This window comes from Narcine bancroftii, chromosome 9 (assembly GCF_036971445.1).
Source record: "Narcine bancroftii isolate sNarBan1 chromosome 9, sNarBan1.hap1, whole genome shotgun sequence".
Classification (NCBI taxonomy): Eukaryota; Metazoa; Chordata; class Chondrichthyes; order Torpediniformes; family Narcinidae; genus Narcine; species Narcine bancroftii.
Genome location: NC_091477.1, coordinates 49,222,144 through 49,245,048, shown reverse-complemented (window position 1 = coordinate 49,245,048; position 22,905 = coordinate 49,222,144). Strand labels below are relative to the sequence as shown.

The following is a 22,905-nucleotide window of genomic DNA, read 5'->3' as shown; positions in this document are numbered from 1 at the left end:
ACCGCATCTCCAGAATTGCAGCTCCTTTGGCCAGCGCCGGAATGCCGACCTGATGCTGGGCAGAGGGCTCACTCTGGATGCAAAGTGCCACCATTCCCCTTTGCCTGCAATCATTGCCTAAAGCACACACTACTCTTCAAGCGGCTAGTCGTTCTGGAGAAAGATGAAAGGCAAAGGAAAGAATGAGCAGGAAAACATGTGAGAGAGAGAGAGAGAGAGAGAGAGAGAGAGAGAGAGAGAGAAATAGAGAGCGAGCATTTTTTTTAGAATGGGTTGACCCCACCTTGCAGACCTTTTGAGGCAGAGTTCTAAAAGCATTTTATGTTACATGACTCTCACTGACAAAAGGCAAAGGAGGAAAAACCCAACACCCAACCCCAACCAACCAATTTTCCCCTGCAACCGCTGCAACCGTGTCTGCCTGTCCCGCATCGGACTTGTCAGCCACAAACGAGCCTGCAGCTGACGTGGACATTTACCCCCTCCATAAATCTTCGTCCGCGAAGCCAAGCCAAAGAAGAAAGAAAGAAAGAATATCATTGAAGAATATGGGCCATGTTAACTCCTTCAATGCCACAGCCTCAGTTGCTTTGCCTCCTGTAGTGTTAATATATTTTTAACTACACAGCCTCAGAAGTTCATCCAAAATGCTGCTGACCACCTGTATGCACTTGAGGTTTAAGCTGCTCCCTGAAATGCTAAAATTGGTGAACAGACGTCAGCAGTGAACCGCTTCTGAGCCTGTCACAGGGGGAGTGGGCTTTAATCTTAAAGGAGAGTGTTTAACCTGTCCACCTGGTCCTGGCCTGAGGTGAGTCCAGGGCCCTCCAATCTTGATACAGTCTGACTCAGTCACTGCAAGGGTTGATGCTGGATCCAGGCCAGACGGAGCTGGATGCTGGCCCAGTGTTTGTCTGCTGGCTGCTGGTGAGCACAAGCTCAGCAAAGCATAAGTAGAGTGTGCTTTATATAGCTGGGAAATAACTGGGGTCTCCCTTTCCTCTAATGGCAATGTGCACCAGGAGAATTGCTTAAACTGGTCTCAAAGAATTATTGACGACCCTTTCTAACCAGTATACAGTATCTTTGACCCACTACCATCAGGAGGGAGGAGGTACAGGATCATCAAAATCAGGACTGCCAGGCTGGGAAATAGCTTTTTTCATACTGTGAGATTGATCAACAATATCCTGTATCTGAGTAAATCATCCCAAAATATTTATGCATTTTTATTTTGTGTATATATGTGATCATTAAGTGCTGTGTATCGCATGTTTATGTATGTACACTGTGGTCTGCAGCAACATAATTTCGTCTGGTTGTATATGTGCAGGCAGATGATAATGAACTTGAAAGTTGGCAGGACTGTTCTTGAGGGTGTTAGGGCTATCTCCTCCCTGGCAAGTTGCTCCTACAGTGGGTTTTCAACCAAACCAACATCTGATCTGAGGGTCAGTTCCTGATGGCTGTAACTGTTTATCATAGGGCGCAGAGAAACTGGAGCTTAACTAACTGATATGACGCAGCTGAGTTTCCAAGGAATCATCAAAGATTCTTCAGTTATTTGCTTAGCCTACCCTCTTCTCAGCAAAGCTGCTTTACATTTGATGGACAGTTTAACCCCTCCCTTTCCAATGTCTTCCATTCTAGCTAAACATTTGATTAAAAAAAAACAATGAATAAGAAGGGACCAGACTTTTACAGCAGTAGCTGCATTTTTACAGATGACACTGCTCCACAACTCCCATTTCTTGCAAGCAAAATTGACTTGTAGAATCCTGCTCCTAAAAACATCTCCTCAAACCCAGCACAACTGGTGAAACTTTTAATGAAAGAAACTTTTGCATGGAAGACAGGGAGCCATATTCAAAACATATGAGAGTCTTCAACCCTGACAGGAATATGCCAGAGGTATACAATCTATTCCACACAACAGCAATCCCAAAACATGCCTTATTGAGAAGTTATCATGTGAATGTTTTTTTAAGCAAACTAAGATCAAATGAAGAGTGAATTTAGCAGAGCAAAAAGACCTGAAGTTTACAGAGTTAAGAGGACAGTCACCTCGAACAGTTATGTTCCAGATCGAGCTTATGATGAGTTATTTACCTTGGAGGACCACAGGCTATCTGTGGTGCATGGCTTAGCTCATTTTGGACTTTCATACATAGGTGGTCACACATGTCAAAGATAAACTGGAGACAAGATTGTGTTTCTTAGATCTTATACAGCTCTTTCTTAAGATCTTACTTGTGTGTACTATTTGAGGAAGAGTTGCAAATAGACAACATAGAGACATCAGAAACTAGAAACAAAGAAATGTTACTTTTGATGAATTCTATTTTCATCCAAATCTCAATTTGAAGTTCCTGGTCTTCCTAAATCTCAGAAACCAGTACTTTCCAGAAATGCCCAATAATCTTACTGATTGATCTCGTAATCCTCAATCATTTTTCAGATGGATCTTCAATTAACTCATTCCTTTTAATCACATTAATATGTGTAACACTGAGACATTTCTCCATCTGTTCTGCTGCTGAGTGGTGAATAGAAAACATGACTTTCGATACTGTAAAAATTGGGAATTCGATGCAATTTGTTTTCACCCTTGGATAACACAAAACTAGAAATGGGACTGGTTCTGTTGAGGTTCAAGTAGTTTCCTGTTTTTGCCCAACATTCTTGACCTGGTCTGTTTAAGTGAAAAGTCCGATTTTTGTTTGCTGAATATCATTTAAACGAAAGCAAAGGTTTTCTGCAATGTTCCTATTATTTCTGTTTAACTTACAGAACCTAATTGTGGGAATCCCTGCAGCGGGTGAATATTATTCAGAAGCAGAACATATTCGCCATGTGGAAAGAAGTTTTGAAACCATGCTCTAATGGGGTAGATCTGTGCTTATATTCTAGGGCAACACCTTGGCTGTTCTCAGGATTTTGATGGAACAGGGCAGATCTTCGCCCATGCCTGGTATTTGGCAGATATCCATTTTGATGATGCTGAACATTTTGTTGTCACCAACAATGGTCAAGGCATTAGTCTCCTTACGGTAATTCATGTCTTAATGTTTATACTTTGATTATGAATGAATAATTCTCTGTCTCTCTACTGTTCAATTTTATTGTCAAGTGATTAAGGTTATTTTGCGAGCTGTCCAGTAGGCATCTCGTACTTCGTACGACAAGTAAAAAGGTAAAAAGGAGGAGTTACAGAGTGAGATCAGTTGGTACAGAGCAAAAGCAGCATAATTTTACTATTTTGAGTTTCATCAGGAGTTTGATAATGACAGGAAAGAAAATCTCCTTGAATCTTGTGGTGCATTATCTAACCCTCATAGAACTTCTTCTTGACAGGATGAGGGGAAGAGAATGTGGCTGGGGTGGGATGAGTCATGTAATATGTTGGCTGTTTTCCAACAGCAGCAATCAATGTAGATGGAGTCAATGGTGGGGAGGAGGTGATGGTCTGAGCCATGTTCATGACCTCTGCAGCTTCTTTCGGCAGAGCAGTTCCCGTGCCACACTGTGATGTAACCCGACATGATGCTTTCAGTGGTGCACCTGGAGAAGTTGTTTAGGGAATGCTGGGATTGTGAGGGGATCTCTCCTTCTCTCTCCCCTAAATGAGTTATATGCCAAGGGAGGATTGCTCATTGGGATGAGGGATTCAGCTGCCTGCTGTGCAGAGTTCCCCACATCCATTTCCTCAAAGTCAATGGAAGTGAATGTGTGGCAGTTACTATTGATGGCAGCTGATACTCTTGCTTGCAATTAACACTAGCAACCAAAGATATAGGCAAAAATCACAGCATGAAAAAAGATCAATTGGTTCCTCAAGAATGTTTCGATTCTTCGAAGGAGCTGTAATCTTATCTCACTTTTCAACTCTCTCCCTCTGCTGGAAATATTTCCTCTTCAACTTTGTCACATGAGCTCAGCTATTAGAGGTGCTGCTTCGCAGTTCAAGCACCACAGGTTCAATCCTGATCTTGGGTGCTGTCTGTATGGAATGAGCACATTCACCCCTGTGACTGCATGAGTTTCCTCCGGGTGCTTCAGTTTCTTTCGACGTAGCAAAGACATGCCAGTTAATAGGGCATTTGGCCATGGAAAAGTGCCCCGAGCATGCTGATGAATGGTAGTGTCTGCTCAGATTTGATAAGAAACTTTGGAAAATAAAATTGGATTGGTGTGAATGGGTGTTTGATAAACAGTGCAGGCTGAAGCACCTGTTTCCATGTTTCCAGACTCTCTATATTCAATTCATTTTTGTATGCTCATACTTAACAATAATGATTATATTTATTATCATACATATGAATACAATGTACAGACCGATCATAATATTTACATGCTGTAGCCAAAATGTACTTTTTGTAAGAAAAAAACAATAGTACACATTAAATTATCACACGAAAGAAAGGGATAACAAATCTGAATGATAGATAGCTAAATAAATATTTGTAGACTGTTAGTGCAAGAAAAAACGTGGCATTTCAATAGCAGAGACAAGTCTTTTTGTGTCCCGCAGTAGTTCATGGTGAGGGTTATAAGGGGAGGATCAAAAGCTAAATAGCCATTGGATAAAACTGTTCTTGAACCTAGATGTGATGGACTTCAGACTACTCTACTTTCTGCCTGAAGGTACCAGTGAGAAGAATGGAGATATTGGGTAGTATTTTCATAATTTGGCTGTGGTTTACCTGAGATTCTGATTCTATTTCTGGATAGAGATTACAGCCAACCCTGATTTTGTCCTTGCCAGACCCACGTTTCTTTCTGAACTTCCATGGATTGCCTCCCTCCCACTATTTCTCCCCTCCTCTCCCTGCAAACTCCAAGGCCTCTCAAACAATGAGAAGCTGTAGGCAACCAGCAGCTGTGATAAAAAATGGACAGTCAGTGTTTTGGCTCACGAGCCTTTCTTGGGACTAAGTTGGTAAGGGGATAGAGCAAGGATGAAAAAGAAGGGTAGGAGATGGCCCACAAAGTAATAAGATACTGGACAAATAAATGTAGGAGAGGAGAATGGAAAGACAGGTAGGAAATAAGACTATGGATGGGGGGTTAAGGTGAAAGTGAGTACTGGAATAGGCTAAGAAAATAGGAACAGGTTAAAGACAAAAGGAAACAGTGAAATACAATTGGAGATGGGATGGGGGGAGGGGGAAGCTGAAAATGGAAAATTCAATATCCATTAGGTTTCAATCTACAAAATGGAATATGATATGTTGTTCTGTAAGTTTGCATCCAGAATTAAATGAGGCCAAGGACAGACAATGTGGGTGGGAATGGGAAAAGGAATTAAAATGCAGGCAACTAGGAATTCCAGCTGGTGCACGAAGACAGAGAGCAGGTGTTCAGCAAAGCAGTCACGGAATTTGCATTTGGTCTCAGTGATGCAGAGGAGTGCAACTAATAAATTTGGAGGAAGTCCACCTGAAGCTATATCTCATTCAGAAGGCAGCCAACATTATAAAGGACCTCCATCACCCTGATCACAACCTCTTCTCACTCCTACTGTTACGAGCGCAAAGGACTCCAAAACCCAGCAGCAATAGATATTCACCACGACAAATGGTTATTTAAACAAAAGTTGTTTTTAATTAACTTTAAACATGAAAATAGAATCAAACTTTAACTTATCTCTATTTACTTAACTAACCCAAATTAATACCCTTCTAATTCTAAGCGCATGTGTATGATATGTGTGTAAATTTAAGAAAAGTTATTTGGTTCACAGTTCAATCTCACTTCTCCTTCTTCCAAGTTCTCTGGTTGCAGGCAATTCTTATACTGTGCACAGAATTTAACATGTATAAAGTTCACCAGGCCTTGGTGCTCGAAAGGTAAATGTTTACCACTCAAGAAGGTTCTTGTAGGGTTTGCAGAGAGAGATTTGTTGTTCCAGGATTTCCACAACTGAGGTTCCACCATTAGTCACCTCAAGGTCTCGCTGATGAAACTTGCCCCATCAGGGTTCTCCAGATGATAACCTCTTTCTTTCAGGCTATCACAGAGTTCCTTTCTGTTCCACTTATTCCAAGAGAAACATCAGGCTGAAAGCACTTACAGCCATTCGCCACTCTGGGACTTTCTGTTTCCCCCTGCTTTTCCTGGCTTCTTTCAGCCGTGACTGTTCAGTCTCTTTCAGTGTCATACACACATACTGTCTGAGAGAGCTTGTTGAGCTTGTCTTCTCTCACTCTCACTCTCACTCTCTCTCTCTCTCTCTCTCTCTCTCTCTCACTCACTCTCTCCAACTCCCAACTGCTAGAAAGTCCATGTGACTCTCTCACTTGCAAAAACCCCAGGAAACCACATGAATTCTCCCTCTTGGTCAAACTGCTGTTTTAGGTAAACAAAACCCAGGAGTGACCTCTCTGTGAGCACTCTATAGGTACTTGCAAACAGCCAGTTAGTCTCCTCCAAGACAATGGTCTATTCATTTCATAACACCATTTCAATTAGCACCAACTTGTGAAATGTGCATATCATTCTCCAAAGTTTCTGCAATGTTACTGAATATGAATTCTTAGTATTTCAAATAAGATCTGTTTTAAAATGTGTGTATGTATGTAACCCACTCTCATCTTACCAAATTCCTCCCAATATTTATCCATTACACATTCTTCAGGTGGAAGGTACACAAGACTGAAAACCAGCACCTCTAGGATCAAAAGCATTTTCTTTCCAACAATGAGCTGGTTCTTGAGCCTCCCTTGTTAAAGAAATCAAGAACTACTGCCACACTACTTTTTGAAAATTCACCTTTTTTTTGCCTGGGATAAATGTGAATATTTATTATAATTCTACATTTTTTCTTTATTTTCTCCTTTTAATTTAATTGGTTTATTTATGATGTTTCTGTTTGGCTACTGCAATTGAGAACTTTGGTGCATATGTTCATGAAGAAAGTATATGACAGTAAACTCATCATTATCTTCATTGGTGAAAGATGTCACACTGGAATCAGTGAGAGTGAAGAATTCTAGTGTAGCTTCTTCTTGGAATTATTGCACAGTAAACTCCACCCAAAGCACAGCCATCCCGGCAGAGTTATTTTTCCTATTCTTTTGAAGGAAGGGGTGTCACAACTAATCCAAACAGAGTTAAGGAAATTCCTCAAGTCCCCAGAGTGCCTTACCAATTTTTATTGATGCCCCATGGAATGTGCCTACTCAGATGCATCACAGCTCAGTACAGGAACTGGTCTGCTCCAGACCACAAGAAACTGCAAGAGTTGTGAACACAACTCAGTACAGGAACTGGTCCGCTCCAGATCGCAAGAAACTGCAAGAGTTGTGAACACAGCTTAGTACAGGAAATGGTCCGCTCCAGACCGCAAGAAACTGCAAGAGTTGTGAACACAGCTCAGAGAATCACACAAACCAATCTCCCCTCTATCTGCACCTCCCACTGCCTGGGGAAAGCAGCCAACCTATTAAAGGGCATGCCCCACCATGGTTTCTTGCTCCTCTCCCCCCACCCCTCCCCTGCCAAAGATGATACAGGAGTTTGAAAACAGATTCAAGGGCAGTTTATTTCCTGCTGTTCTCAGATTCTTGAACAGATGTCTTGATTACCTGTCTTGTGATGATTACCTATACTTTTCTCTTTAACACTATGCCCTGTAGTTTTGTTTTTTATTCGTGCACTACCTGTTGTACTATGTGGAGGTGAACTTGCTTGGATAGCAAGCAAAACAAAGTTCTCATTGCATCTTGGAACACATGACAACCCACAATTAATTTAATGCTATAAAGAAATAGTCCATCTATTAACTTGTAGTGAGTGAAAACAGTTTCAGGACCACCTGACCCAGACCAACACCAGGTTTCCCTGAGCCCATGTCATAAACTTTATCTGGGCATTGGCAGAACTAGGGTGGTTGGGGACAAGGTCATAATCTCTAGCAACCCCATTTTCATCTTCTCCCATTTCTCCCACTAGTCTCTCCTCATGGAGATCCACCCAACTATGACATTAGGTTGACATGTCGAATTGGATGCTTTCCAAATGTTGATCAAACAGACCATTTTCCAGCTGCAAAAAATAAACAAAAATTTCCAAAGGATCTCAAAAGGAACATATTTTTAATTAATGTGCAAAGAACTTGTTGTCTGCTGCCTAATAATCTTTGAATCCAAGAGTGTTCTGAACAATATTGGAGGAGTTTGACCAATGAGTTTCACTTCAAACTCAAGATCAAAGTTTAGGTCGAGCTTGAAGTAAAATTCAAGGTCAAATTCAAGGATTAGGTCGAGCCTGAGGTCAGGTTTAAGGTTGATTTCGAGGTGGAGGTCTAATTTTATGCTGAGGTCTAGGTCAAGATTTAGGTTGGCTTTGACATCAAGTTTGAGGTCAAGTTCAGGGTCGACCTCGAAGTCAAGATTGAGTTTGAGGTCAAGGCCATACACAAAAGTACAACGTCCAAAATTCTTACTTGCTGTAACCAAACAGGTATGAAAGATACAACAAGTATGATGGTAATACATTAAATTACCCCAGTCCAGAAAGAGAAAATAAATGTTAAGGATAGAGAGATAGATATTTATGGTCACAGTTAGTGCAAGAAAGAAAGAAGCTTTTCAACAGTGCAGACATATGTTTTGGTGATCCTGAAGTAGTTTATGACTAGGATTGTAAAGGGAGGTTCAAGATCTTGATTAACCATCTGATTAAAAATAAAACCCTGTTCTTGCACTTAGAGGTGCTGGACTTCAGGCTCCTGCACCATCTGCCTGAAGGTAGCATTAAGAAGAGGTGATAGAGGTCCTTTAAGATGTTGTCTGCCTTCTTGGGGTAGTGCCTCACATAGATGACTTCAAGAGATGGGAGATCAGTGCCCGAGATGGACCTGGCTACTTTCTGCAGCTTTCAGTGTTCCTAGGCTGTCAAATTAGCAAACTAGGCCAGTCAATATACTTGCACCAGTACCTGTAGAACTTTGATAGCATACTCAATAACACACCAAATATTTTAGGAAGTAGAGGAATGATATTAACAGTTAGGACAGATGGATAAGTCACTCCTATCGCTGTGCCATTTCACTGGAAGACTGGTGAGGATACACAGCGCTTTGCTGGTGATCTCCCAACTCAAGGGATTGGTTATGAACCTGCCAGAGGAGAAATTCCCACATACAATTTTCCCTCTGCAGTCATGAAATGATCTCAGGCAGGTTCACCCGTTGCTATCCAACAATTATCTCTCTGGGTCAGGGAGAGAGAAAGCTTTTCTGAATTTCATCTACCCATTTCTGGCACCTTTTGAGTGTGAATAGCATTCTGATTACAATCAGTACTTTCAGGTAGAATTAGAAGGAAGGAAGCTGCCAAACAGTTAAAATTAATTTGTTTGGTAGGAAGTAAAGGAACTTTGAAGGTGTAATGTAATATTTGGAGTCTGGTGACAGCTCACACTGAGCTCTCCCATGGTATCTACCACCTGGACCTACCAATTATGTGCAACGGTGGTACTTTTTCACATTAATAATAATCACTGCTTGTTGTGCAAGGAGAAATCTCACTATTTTTGGAAAGGATCAGGGATCGATGAGTTTAATATAAAAGGTTACATCCAAACTGCAGGGGTGAGACCACTGAAGTATTAATGAATCACGTGCCTTCACATTGCTAAACATCTTGAACCTCCAGAGGAGGTTACCTTAATGCTTTAAAGTAACCAAGGGCATTTTAACCAAGAAAATTATTTACTGCAATTTCAACAGTCTTCTGTTTTAATGACCTCATTCCCTGTCCTATACACGATCCCCCAGGATTTATCCCTCTTCAAATAATATCACCCAGTTTTCTCTTTAATATCAATAAAAAGTCCTGACCTGAAACATTGACAGACCATTTATACCCTCAGATGCTCCCTGGCCTGCTGAATTCCTCCAGCAATTCTTCCTTTGCTCAAGGATCCAGTATCTGCAGCTCTTGTGTGTCCTCTGTGAAGAAGGTTGCTTCCTCTCTCTGAAGGGAGTCCAAGCAGCCTTCACATGCCGCTCACCTACTGAACTTTCAACAGCCCTCCAGCTCCGACCTTATTCTCTGTCCTTTATCCGATCACCTCTTGGCCCCTCTTCCAGGCTCTTTCCCACCAATATGTCACTTGTTTTTCTCTTTAGTCTGACCCAAAATGTTGGTTGACCGATTGTCCCGTTGAGTCTCACCAGCAGTTCTCTGTTTGCAAATGTTCTCCTTATTCAGAGTTCAGATTTATTGTCAGAGTATATACATGACATCACATACAGTCCTGAGTTTCTTTTTCATTCACCGACTACTTCCTTGCACTCTACCATTTTAGGTTGCTGTCCATGAAATTGGCCATGCCTTGGGCTTGCCCCATCTCCTTCGAAGAGGCTCTGTTATGTATCCCAGCTACAACACCCATGGTGAAAACTTTGAACTGGACTGGTTAGACAGGAAGGCCATGCAACACTTATACGGTAAGTTGAAGCGCTGGAAGCAAAGATAATGAAAGTGGGCAACTCCATTTAACATGAGGGAGAAACGAAAGTTGTCTTTCTTACTTGCATTGTTCCCTTTTCAATTAATAAAAAAAAACACATCTGAGCTAGATTTAGCTCTTGCTTTTGTTTTCAGAAGGCCATGTAATGGGATCTACCTCAGTTTTAAGGGCAGTACAGGGAAGGACTCTGACATTTTACTCCACACAAATCATTGTCACGGAAGCCATGGGAGACTGACGCATGGCTGAAACATACTAGGCCAAATCCAACAAACCAGCATCCCCAAAGCTTTCCGAAACTGCTTGTTGGAATTTAAAAAGCACTTTACAATTCTCTTCTCAAGACTAGCCTTGAAAAAGGCTGTTTCATTTTATGATAGTGGGAGTTATTACACATGACTATTAAGTTACAACTTATAACTTACAAGTTACAGCTTAGTCAGGCCAACTTGGGCCAAAGGGCCTGTTTCCACATTATAAAACACAATGGCTCTACCACTTGCTTGAGCAGCATTGGAAAGGAGGTGCTACATTATGGCAGTGAAAGCTTTTCTTTTTAGGCACCATGTTAGTTGTCCCCATATGCCTCATTCATTTAACTCAGTTTCTGCCAGAATCTAGAGACAAACATACGGCAGATTATCTAAAATGGAGCAACAAATAGACTACTTGAAGAACTCAGGATGAAGCCAAATGCTGGAGCACCATTTTATCCTCCTCCCAGACCCCCGTTCCACATTCTGACGCACCTGTCGGTCTTCAACCTCCTCCACTGCAAAGGAGAGGAACAGCGCATCATATTCTGCCTGACAGCCGACAACCCAATGGTACGAACATTGAAGTCTCCAATTTCAAGAGGCTCCTTTCCCTCTCCTGATCCAGCCAGATCCTCTCCTCACCCCTTTCTTTCCTACCACCCCACCCCCACCATCTATAGATTCACTTCTTTCCCCTCCCGCACCTCACTCCATCTGCCCACCACCCGCAGATCCATCCCCTGGTTCCCCTCTCATTCCCATCTGCCTGCTCACCCTCTCTGTTTTCTGGTCCCACTCCTCACCTTCCTATCTTAACTGATCCAATAATCTGCCTTCACGCTCTTCACCTCCTAGACTCTGCCCTGCCTGTCTGTTCCCCCACCTGACTCCATCAACTAACCCTCAACCACTCCTCAACCAGATCCATGTCACTTGTCTGCCCCTGCCTCATACCTCTTCATCAGAACCTGAAGGAAATCGCCACTTTTCTCCTCACCAGTGTCATCACAGCTGGGAGTGAAACAAGTTAGTTCTATAGCAGAGAAATGAAAGGACCCTTGTCAACATCCCTTACAATGTAAATATATACATTGCCATTTCTTAAGAAGGCTTTTGGTATGCTGACCTTTCTAAATCAGAGCATAGAATATAGGAGCTGGGAGGTAATGTTGAGACTGTTCAAGGCATTGGTGAGGCCAAGTTTGGGATATTGTGTGCAGTTCTGGTCACCAAATTATAGGAAGGATATCAATAAGGTAGAGAGGGTGCAGAGAAAATTTACTAAAATGTTGCCTGGATTGCAGTATCTAGAATACAAGAAAGACTGAGTAGACTGGGTCTTTATTCATTGGAGTGTAGAAGGTTGAGGGGGGATTTGATAGAGGTATATAAAATTATGAGGGGGATAGATAGAGTAGATGTGAAAAGGCTCTTCCCCTTGAGGGTAGGGGAGTTTGAAATGAGTGGTCATAAGTTAATGGTTAGGAGGCAAAACTTTAGAAATAACATAATAGGAAGTTTCTTCACAGAGAGGGGTGGCTGAGCGGAATGACCTTCTGGAAGAGGTAGCTGCAGCAGGGTCAATTCTGTCAGTTAAAAGGAGATTGGATGAGTACGTGGATGTGAGAGGGTTGGAGGGTTATGGGCAGGGAGCAGCAGGTAGGTGGAACTAGTGGAGTTTTACTTAAATCAGTGCAGATTAGAAGGGCCGATATAGCCTGTTTCTGAACTGTAATTGTTATATGGTTATAATCTAACTGTAGGCCAAGAAAGAACTCTTCCAAATGTATTTGTGTTGGAGCTTATACTGAGTCTAGCTGGAATTCCACTGAACTTACAACTTAAATGCTGTTAGAACACATACAGCCAACCTCATAAGGGATTGGCACCAGTGATGGGGAGCTCACTTGATTCTGCGCCCCATTATTGCCCACCATTATGTGGACCATCACCGATAACATGTGGCTCGTCTCTCAACTCTTAGGTGTGTGTGAAGGTGCTTTCAGTACAGTTTTTGACTGGGTCTATCAGCACAAGAATTCCGATGGTGCCATAACTTACCACTTCAACACGTACTTCTTCAGAAAGAGCTGGTACTGGCTATATGAAAACAGGAGCAACAGGACACGCTATGGAGACCCTATTCCCATCTCCATCGGATGGCACAATCTTCCTGATTCTGATATAGATGCCTTTGTTCATATCTGGGCCTGGAGTAGCAACTTTGAGGAAAAGAGAGATGTACAGTACTTCTTCAAAGGTAAAATATAACCCGATCACTGCTCATAGAGAGGTTTATTAAAGGGGTAAATGATAAGTTCCTGCAGTTGCCTGAAGGACAAGTGGTGCAGCAAACTGGTGTAGCATTTAGTGTAATTGCCTCACATCTCTAGCAGAATGCGTTCAATCCTGACCTTGGATGCTGTTTGTGTGGAGTTTGCATGTCCTCCCTGTGACCGCATGGTTTTACTCTGGATGCTCTGATTTCCTTCCACTTCCCAAATGCAGGTTGGTTGATTGGCTGCACTAATTTACCTCCCACTGTAGGTCAAAGGCAAGAAGAATTAAAGGGGAGTTGGTGTGTGTGTGTGTGTGTGTGTGAGAGAGAGAGAGGGAGAGAGAGAGAGAGAGAGAGAGAGAGAGAGAGAGAGAGAGAAGCATGGAAATGAGGGGGGGTCATTTTAATAGGATCACTCTTTTGAGACCTTGCATCGACCTAATTGACTGAATGGCTTCCTTTTTTGTGTTTCAGTAAGTTTTCCAGGAGTTGTAAGATTCAATGTTTCCTTTAGTGACTTGAAGAAGGCAATTTAACCCATCTTATCCACGCCAGTTTTCTGGGAACAAACACATGAGTTTCCTCTGCCCCTCTCCTTATTCCCCTGCCTCGAGTTTTCCCTCAAATGTGGCAATCTTCCCTCAGATTCTTTCTGCTTCAAGTAGTAATTTACAGTTGTTAAGTAACTCACCGGGCTGAACATTTCTGGGGGTGTAGAAGGAAAGTGAAACATCTAGAGGAAATCATTTGTGTTCACGAAGAGAAGCTACAGCTCCTGAGGTCAAAATCAAACCCTGGGCCTTGGTGCCCTGAGGCAGTGCACCTCATCACCATTCCCATTTGCCTTAAGGATGTACAGAATGACACAACAAGGTGAAGTTGCCTCATTGCTCCAGGGTTCGTTCCTGAGTTCAGGTGCTATCTATGAGGATTTTTGAGTTGATGAATCACTACATTTGACTGGAATGACACTGGGGTATTGAGGTTAAAATAAGGAGTTTCAGTTTTAGCATCAGTTTCATCACAGTTGGCTAGGCGGTTAGTGCAATGCCTTTACAGCGCCAGCAATCGGGACCGGGGTTCGAATCCTGCACTGTCTGTAAAGAGTTTGTACATTCTCCCCGTATCTGTGTGGGTTTTCCCCGGGGGCTCCGGTTTCCTCCCACCATTCGAAACATACTGGGGATGTAGGTTAATTGGGTGTAAATTGGGTGGCACGGACTCATGGGCCGAAATGGACTGTTACCATGCTATATTTTTTAAAATGTTAAAATCTTAATCTTTAGCAAAGAGCTTTAATTTATTAGATGACTTTTAGGATCACAGAAGTTCAGACAATAAAGTACTCATATTGTGAGCGATGGTGCAAAGTGGCAAGATCCCACAATAAAACATTGCCTAAGAATCTGTGCCATGATGAAGTGATGGCTTTATGTAGAGTTAAATGATCACTGATTTGATGATGCTGCCCTCACTGAGCACTGTGATGGGGAAGTCTCTGGAGTGAGTCATGGGTCTAGCCTCTTCTCCCTTCAGTTAAGAATCCCACCATTGAGTCATACTCTGGGATGAATGTAAATTAAGTTAACTTGCTGGGAATGTACAAAGCCAATTTTATATCACTTATCTTTGATGAACATCGTTGAAGGAATGAAAACATAAACTGCGGGAACCATCTCTTCCTCGGCTACTTAACTGATGAAAGGTCTCTGAACTAAAATGTTAACCGTTTCTCACTGCAGGCCTGCTGCATGTTTCCAGCATTTTCTGATGCCCATCATAACTTAGGACAGCATGTTACATAAACAGCTTTTTTGTTCCCTTGGCATGGTTATCTGTGGTGTTTCAAACAACTCTTACTTTGGATCCTGTGCTTTTATTGGGGAAGGATGTTACAAGAATAAAGGAACACAATCTTAGAGTCAGGCCTCAACTTTTTAAGAGCAAGCTTCGGAGAATCTTTTTACATAGAGCGGTGAAAATTGAGAGTGGTTCCACTACAGTGTGGGGAGAAAGTCAGCAGGAGCATCAAAGAGTGAGATTGCTAGTTTGTTGGCGGGTGATAATGTTAATGGATGTGGATTTAAGGCAAGAAAATAGAGTTGAGATACAAATCAGGCATGATTTGATGGAACAGCGGAATGGACTCTAAGGATTGAATGGGGTCTACAGGTGTGTGTTATCAAGACATCGCTCTCATCACGGAGGTTAAAGCTACTTCGAGAGAAATGGCACAGCAGGTGGAGCCGGTTCTTTACAGCTCAAATGACCTAAGTTCAAGCTTGCCCTCGAGTGCTGTCCATGTGGAGTTTGACTGTGGCTGCAGGATTTCACCTGGGTGCTTTGGTTCCCTCCCACATCCCAAACTCCTGAAAATTGCTCCTAGTAGTGGATGAGTCAATCCAGGCAGAGTTGATGGGAATGCACAGAGAATGCTAGAAAAAATGGGATCAGTGTAAATGGGTGGAACTCAGCAGGTCTCGCAGCTCCCAAACAACGGTTAAGTTTAAAAACCGACATTTCAGGCCTGAGCCCTTCCCAAGAATGAGCAAAAAGCAGGCAGATGCTTGAATTAAAAGGCTGGGGAGAAGGAAAAAAGAACAGGCAGAGGAGCACAGACCAACGGACAAAATTGGACATGGATAGGGAGGCAGGAGGAGAGATGAGAATTGATCGGGGGAAGGAAGTGGCAACATGAATACAGAGCTAGAGGAAATGAGGGGAAGGGAAGGAATGAGAGAGAGAGTGCTGGAGGAATGGAGAAATAGGGATAGAAAGGGGTGGGGGTGGGGGGTGGGGTTTAATGGAAACCAGAGAAGTTGAAGTTAATGCCATCTGGTTGGAGGGCGCCCCAGAGTCTGCATCAGAAGAGATCTAATTAGGGTAACCACAGGGAGGCACAAACTGATGTTTGAGAACTCACTCAGTGGTGGTGGGGGGGGTGGGGGTAGGAAGTGGAAGTGGGTTCCATACCTGCCATGGAACTCTCCGTCTGTCATGCCATCACACTTCGCCCTCCCTCCAGCATTTCAGACAAACCCGCATGTTATAGCGCGTAGAGACAAAACTAAGTGATTCATTTTACTGACACCACCTCTGATGGCGTCACCCGGTGGGGTCCACAACTCTGGGGGGGGCCATGGCCCACGGATTTCCCCCAGCCCTCCCATGACACTGAGCTTAGATGTAATATGAGGTAATGTTCCTCCAATTTGTGGGTAGTCTTAGTCTTGCAGCACACGAGAGCATGGACAGATATGTCAGCAAGGGAATGGGATGGGGAATTGAAATGGGTGGCCACTGGGAGATCCTCACAATTTCAGCGCTCAGAGCAAAGGTGCTGAACAAAGCAAATTCTTAGTCTGTGTCCAGTCTCTCTGATGTAGAGAGGAGACCACAGCGGGAGCACCCGATGCAGTAAATGAGCCCTGTAACTTCACAGGTGAAATGTTGCTTCAGGGGGCGATTGGTGGGGAGGGAGGATTAGATGAGAGAGTCAAAGAGAGAGCGATCCCTATGGAAGGCGAAGGGGGAGATATATGTCCGAAGGTGGAATCATGTAGTAGGTGGCAGAAATGGAGGAGGTTGATTTGTTGAATGCAGAGCCTAGCAGGTGAAAATGAGGACAAGGAGAATTCTGTCCTTGTTGCCCTTGGGGGCAGAGGGAGCCAGGGCGGATGTGCGGGTAATGGAGGATTTGTGAGTGAGGGTCGATTTGCTGGTGGTAGAGGGGAAGCTATGTTATTTGTAAAAGGAAAACATCTCTGATGATCTGACATGGAAGACCTCTTCACGGAGCAGACATGATGGCAACAGAGGAATTGTCAGAAAGGAATGGAACCCCTTACAGGGGACAAGGTGTGGAAATGTCAAGGTGGCTGTGGGTTTCATCGCTCTTAGTGAAAATGGGTGCTTGGTGGCCTGCACGAACTTGATGGACTGAAGACCCTCTATTGCATGATTTTATGGGATGCTGTGCATGGCCCTATGAGAACTTGAGCATCAGCCTTCTTTAATTCCCCCACCATCCCATTTATAGGTACACAGTACTGGCACTACGACCCTGTTAACGACATGGCTTACACGCAAGATGCCCAAGGCAACAGCTACCCCAAGCTCATCAGTGAAGGGTTCCCCAACATCCCCAATCCAATAGACACGGCTTATTTTGACAGAAATGACAGAAACATTTATTTCTTCAGAGGCGATGAGGTAAGCTGTCAAGTTTATATCACCCATAGATAAAAATTGCTGCTCAATCAATGTTCCGTTAATGGTATAATTTGCATAAAAACCTATGAAGACACTATTTTATAGCAGAGAAACAGACCTTTCAGTCAAACATACAAGCTTCCCAAGGGTCTACACAAGCAAGTCCTATCTGTCTGTGTTCCTCTAAACCAGTGGTTCTCAGCCTTTTATTCACTCACATACAGTACCACCTTAAGTACATATAGGCTAGTAGGGGATTACTTAAGGAAGTATGTGAGTGGGAAAAGAAAATGGTTGAGAACCACTGCTCTAAACCATTCCTACCTATGTACCTACCTTAATCTCTTTGAAACATTACAATTGTACCCATCTGTCACTTTCTTTGGAATCTTGCTCCATATCCCACCACCCTCTGTATGAAGCCGAGAACATAGCAAAGGAATCCTTAAGCACCCACAGTGTTCACTGCACTCAATAGTAGAGAAAGCCAAATCAGAGTCACCACTTGCTTATTTCTGGTCAGGTCCTAGTCCATACCCTCAGCTGTTGTTCTGCCTCCCTTCTCCCATACTCGCTGTGGTGCACTGAGGTAGCAGCGAGCAAGCACAAAACTCAAAGACTGTACAACAGACTTTATTCCAGAAACCAGTTCATGCTTTGGTGGCTCCTGGGTGACCTACTCAGGAGGTGCCGGCTCAGGTCTACATTTGGGTCAGCTGATTGACAGCCAGTCAGGTGGAGTCAGCCCCTTAGGTGGTCTTCCTGCAGGTACAGAGATTGGCCCTTGCAGGAGGCTGGTGGCTGTATCACCATACTCACCATGGTTTTTAATTTTTCACATTCTTAATTAGTGCCGTCTAAATGCAACAATTAACCATTTTTGGAACATAGGAGGATACCGAAACCCCACATGGTCACGAGGAGCATGTAAAAACTCCTTACAGGCAGTGCTAGACTCAAATCTGGGTCACTGGCGCTGTCATAGAATTGCTCAAACTGCCACCCTTACTGTGCCTCACAACTGTTCAGAATAAAGTCCTCCCACTCAATGGTGCCAGTCTTTGCTTTGACTCTTTCCCCAGCTCTTAGCCTCCCTATCCCATATTGCGGTCTCCACTTTCCAGTCTCAGTCCCATATCTTAGGCCCAGGGTCAGTGCCAAATGAGGAGGGGGGGCTCTCGTTGGTATTGAACCCCCCAAATGAGGTATTGTAACCCCCACCTGCATCAAGGGTCACTAGTCTCCACACAATATAAGCAGTGCATTCTGTCTGCTATGTTGGTGGGATGGTGACAGTAGCACCGTCACACAGAGGGGATTCAGGTAGGCACCACCACCACCCACCTACCCCAATCCCAGCTGAGCGAGTTTTCAAGCATCAGATTGTGCCACCCACCCCCTCTCCCACCTCGGTTATCCCTAATGCCCCCTGCTAAGATGTGTTCTGGCATCGACCCTGTCTTAGGCCAATCCATTACGTCATGGTCAACCACAATACTTAAATGGACTGGAGAAACTAAGCAGATCTTGCAGGGCCTATAGGAAGTAAAGAGTAACCAGCATTTCGAGCCTAGGCCCTTTGTCAAGGTATAAGCAAAGATTGGCAGTTGAAAGAGGGGGGTGAGAGGAGGAGTGAGGAAGGAGCAGGGGTTGGAGCACAGGCTAACAGGTCATAGGTGGATACAGATGGAAGGGAAAAAAAAGCTGAGAAGTGATGGGGATGAGGGTAATTCTGATAGGAGAGGGAGAGAAGTAGGTGGGGAGATGGGGGAAAGAGATAGAGTGATAGGGCAAGAGGAAAACTCTGGAGTAGGGGTTAATGTAAAATTGAGACATTTATGTTAATAGAGCGCCCAGATGGAATATAAATGTTGTCCCCCAATCCCCAACTGCACGGGGCTGTGGACAGACATGGTGGTGTGGGAATGGGGTATGGTTGGCCACTGGGAGGTCCTTGCTATTGCCCTTGACACCAGCATCTGCAGACTTTCTTCTTTGTCCTCATGGTCTATTCATTCCCTTTTCTAATTATCTGCTCACAAAAGGAAATAAGAGCTGGGGTCATTTATATCTCACCTCAGTCAGAACAGATTTAAACAGTGCGCGTATCCACACTGAGATGTTAGATGTATGGTGGACCAGCTAATACAGCTGCACCCTCACAGCTCCAAAGACAAGGTGTTGATCTTTAGTTTGCACATTCTCCCCATGACTGCGTGGGTTTTCTAGTTTCCTCCCACATCCGAAAAATATGAAAAAAAAACACACAAATGCTTGAAAAACTCAGCAGGTCAAACAGAGTCTTTATGTAGCAAAGGTGAAGATACATCACCAACATTTCAGGTTTGAGCCCTTCATCAAGGTGTGGGGGAACATGAGAGATGTCCGAACAAAAGGGGGTTGGGGAGGTGGGAGGAGGGGGGAGGGAAAGAGTCTAGGTTAGATGGAGAGAGGAAAAGGAAGTAGGAACTGGAATAACTAGTTAAGGGGGGGGGGGGAAGAGGGGTGAAAAAGGCAAGCTGATTAGTGGAATGCAGTGAACTCAATGTTCATGCCCTGGGGTTGGAGAGCGCCCAGATGAAAAATGAGGTGTTGTTCCCCCAATGGGCGGGTGGTCAGGGTGGGGTAGTGTGAAAGGCCATGGACAGACATGAGCTTGAGTGTGTGACTCAGAATTGAAATGGTTGGTTACGAGGAGGTCACTTTTGTTGCGAACAGAGAGGAGGTGCTGGGCGAAGCGATCTCCTAATCTGCAACTGGTCTCTCCGAAGTAGAGAAGGCCACAGTGGGTGAACCAGATGCAGTAAATGAGTTCTTTGGAGGTACAGGTGAAGTGTTGCTTCACCCGAAAGGTCTGTTTGGAACCTTGGAAGGTGGCGAGGAAGGAGGTGTGGGTGCAGGTATTACACCTCCTATGACCATTGTGGAAGGTGCCGGGGTGGGGGAGGATGGTGATAGGTAAGGAGGGAAGAGTGCACAAGGGATTCACAGAAGGAACAGTCCCTATGGAAGGTTGAGAGGGGTGTAGAAAGAAAAACATGTCTGGTAGTGGGGTCCTGTAGTAAGTACCGGAAATTCCGCCAGATAATGTGTTGGATGCAGAGGCTGGCGGCATGGAAGGTGAGGATGAGGGGGATTCTGTGTTTATTGTTTCTGCAGAGACAGAGGAAATTGAGAGAAGGTGATGGAATCCTTGCAGGGGACAGGGTGTGAGGACATGTAGTCCAGGTCGTTGTGGGAGTTAGAGGGTTTGTAATAAATGTCAGAGGAGAGTCTGTCTCCTGTTTTTTCACTTATCCATGGTGTCAACAGAATCCTGTGTTTTACCCATTTTACCAAAGATGTGAAGGTTGGTGGATTAATTCACCACTGTAAATGTTCACCAGTCTGTACATTGGTGTTTGATGGTCAGTTTGGGCTCAGTGCACAAAATGGCCAGTTTCCATGGCTGTAGAAATATATACTGACCACCTACATTGAACGACATCAATCTTTCAAGACTCCCTAAAACTTTCTATGATTCAAAACAATGACCGGGAAAGAAAAATGTTGTTGCTTCACATCATCTTTTGGCACGATGTCAGGATAACAACCCTTTCCTCAATGTCAGTAAAACCAGGGAACTGGCTGTCGATATCAGCATGGGGTAAACCCTGCCTTTGTCTGTATCAATTGCGCTGAGGTGGCGATAGGGACACAGCAAATTTTATCGATGCATCATAGAAGGTATCCCGTCCAGATGCAGCAGAGCTCTGAATGAGAACTATTTGCCCAAGTCTGCAAGAAACTGCAGACAGTTGTCAACTCTGCCTCCACTCCCACTATCTCAAGAAAGAAGTGAACATGTTAAAGGACCCGTCCCACCTCAGAAACACCCTCTTCTCCCTTTCCCTCAGGAGTTCGAAAATACACACCCCGAGGTTCATGGACAGTTACTTTCCCATTGTAATCAGATTCTTGAACTGACCTCATGTAAAATAATGATTTGACAACCCTTCCCTCATCATGTACTGTTTTAAGTGAACTCTTGTCCATCGCAACGGTATCCACCCTTCTTTTATTTTTGCATTACTTGCCTTGCTTAAGTATGGGTTAACTTGCCTGGGTAGCATGCAAAATCTAAAAAAAGAAAAAAGAAGGAAGGGAGGAAGGAAAGAAGAAGGGAAGATGGAGGGAGGATTCACCCTCACTAAGTTATTTCCATCTGGAAATTAGAAATGGCAGGTACAGTAGGAGGGAAGAAACGATGATGACCCCAAGCCTGATTCATCAGACATGTTGTCCTTCATCCAGGTGACTGCCTTCAGCATCGATTCTAATCAGAAGGTGAGCGGCTTCCCCAAAAAGATCATGGAGGTCTTCCCGTCGGCGGTGGCCGGTGACCACCCAGTGGGCAACTTGGATGCTGCCTTTTACTCTTACACTCACCATGCGCTCTTCCTCCTGAAGGGCCACCACTCCTGGAAGGTGGTGACTGAAGAGGAGCGCCAAGTCGACCCTGCGCTGCCTGCCAGGGGGCTGCATGCCCGCGTCAACCTGTCCGAGCGCTGGTTCGATATCTGTGATGTCCATTCATCAATGCTCAGCCTATCATCTGGTTAAACATTATGGGCACCCCACTCCCCCCCACCACCACGCTGGTGACTGGGTGGGGGGGAGGGTTGAAAAACAGGGACATGGGCTGCATGGGTGGGCAACTGAATGCATTGCGCTTACAGTTTTCAAAATGACTTCCAGCATTAACACTGAATACCCCTTGTTAGTTAAACAGGCAGGTAAGAGTGTTTCAAAGTGGTCCAGCTTCCTGCTCTCTTCTAATCTAACAAAGGTTGTCTGCAGCCTGAAAGGATTCTCCCCAGAGAAGGACTGAAGGAAGCACATGTATGGCACTGGTGAAGACCACATAACATTGCTCCCCCTCACCTTCAATGAAACAGACGCTGGCATTTGAACCCAAAACACAAACTGCTGTAGGGACTCAGTGGACCGAACAGAATCAGCGGGAGGCAAAGAGCGGTTGAGGTCTCAACTAAGGGTTTTGACTTGAAATGTAGACCACTCTATGTCTCCCCCGATGTTGACCAGCCAGCTGAGTTCCTCCAGCAGATTGCATTTTGCTTTCCAATGAGTGTCCATTCAAGGCAGGAAGAAACCTTAAGACACAAACTGAATGGGACCGAGGAAGCTAAACTGCATTTTTGAAGTCATTTTACTTTTGTGCAGAAAGTACTTCAAGCGCGAAAGTTTATTGGAAACAGCCCACTTCGTTGCTTCGATAGTAAGCCATGCCACATTTGAAGTATAGTGATTGGATCTCTGCTTTTTTTTTCCTTTGTGTTTCAAGACAAGGCAGCATTGATTAAAACTGTGGGCCCAGAAACTTTTGTGCCATATGTGTCACAGGAAAATACTCGGGATGCAAACAACCTCTCCAATCAGCCTCGTGCTGATCATGGTTCAGCTTCCACACCACCATACTTTGTTCTCAAACTCTTTGGATATTTACCCATTAAAATTCCATCATTCAGCACCGGACCATCCAGTGGTCACAACTTTTTAAAGGTGGGGGGGGGGGGGGAAAGAATTGCTGATGTGGTCAATCCTTTACGTGTTTCTGGCTGTCTATTGTGGTCTTGAGTAGGCCTCTCTATGCATGTAACACTCTTCATTGTTCCTTGT

At 44.1% G+C, this 22,905-nt stretch overlaps 1 protein-coding gene across 3 annotated transcripts in view; it reads left to right on the top strand.

Annotated features, from left to right (window-relative positions):
- The window catches only part of LOC138743564 (matrix metalloproteinase-21-like), a 130,518-nt gene that overhangs the window by 82,844 nt on the left and 24,769 nt on the right, over positions 1-22,905 (top strand). For 2 of the 3 annotated variants that reach the window (XM_069899067.1, XM_069899068.1), the window contains 5 exons: positions 2,911-3,050; positions 10,315-10,456; positions 12,721-12,996; positions 17,054-17,226; positions 21,520-22,694. In XM_069899067.1, coding sequence (XP_069755168.1) covers positions 2,911-3,050; positions 10,315-10,456; positions 12,721-12,996; positions 17,054-17,226; positions 21,520-21,828 — 1,040 coding nt within the window. In that variant the 3' untranslated portion in view covers positions 21,829-22,694. Of the gene's footprint in view, positions 1-2,910; positions 3,051-10,314; positions 10,457-12,720; positions 12,997-17,053; positions 17,227-21,519; positions 22,695-22,905 lie in introns of those variants that run through there. The other variant, XR_011344952.1, reaches the window with a different exon arrangement.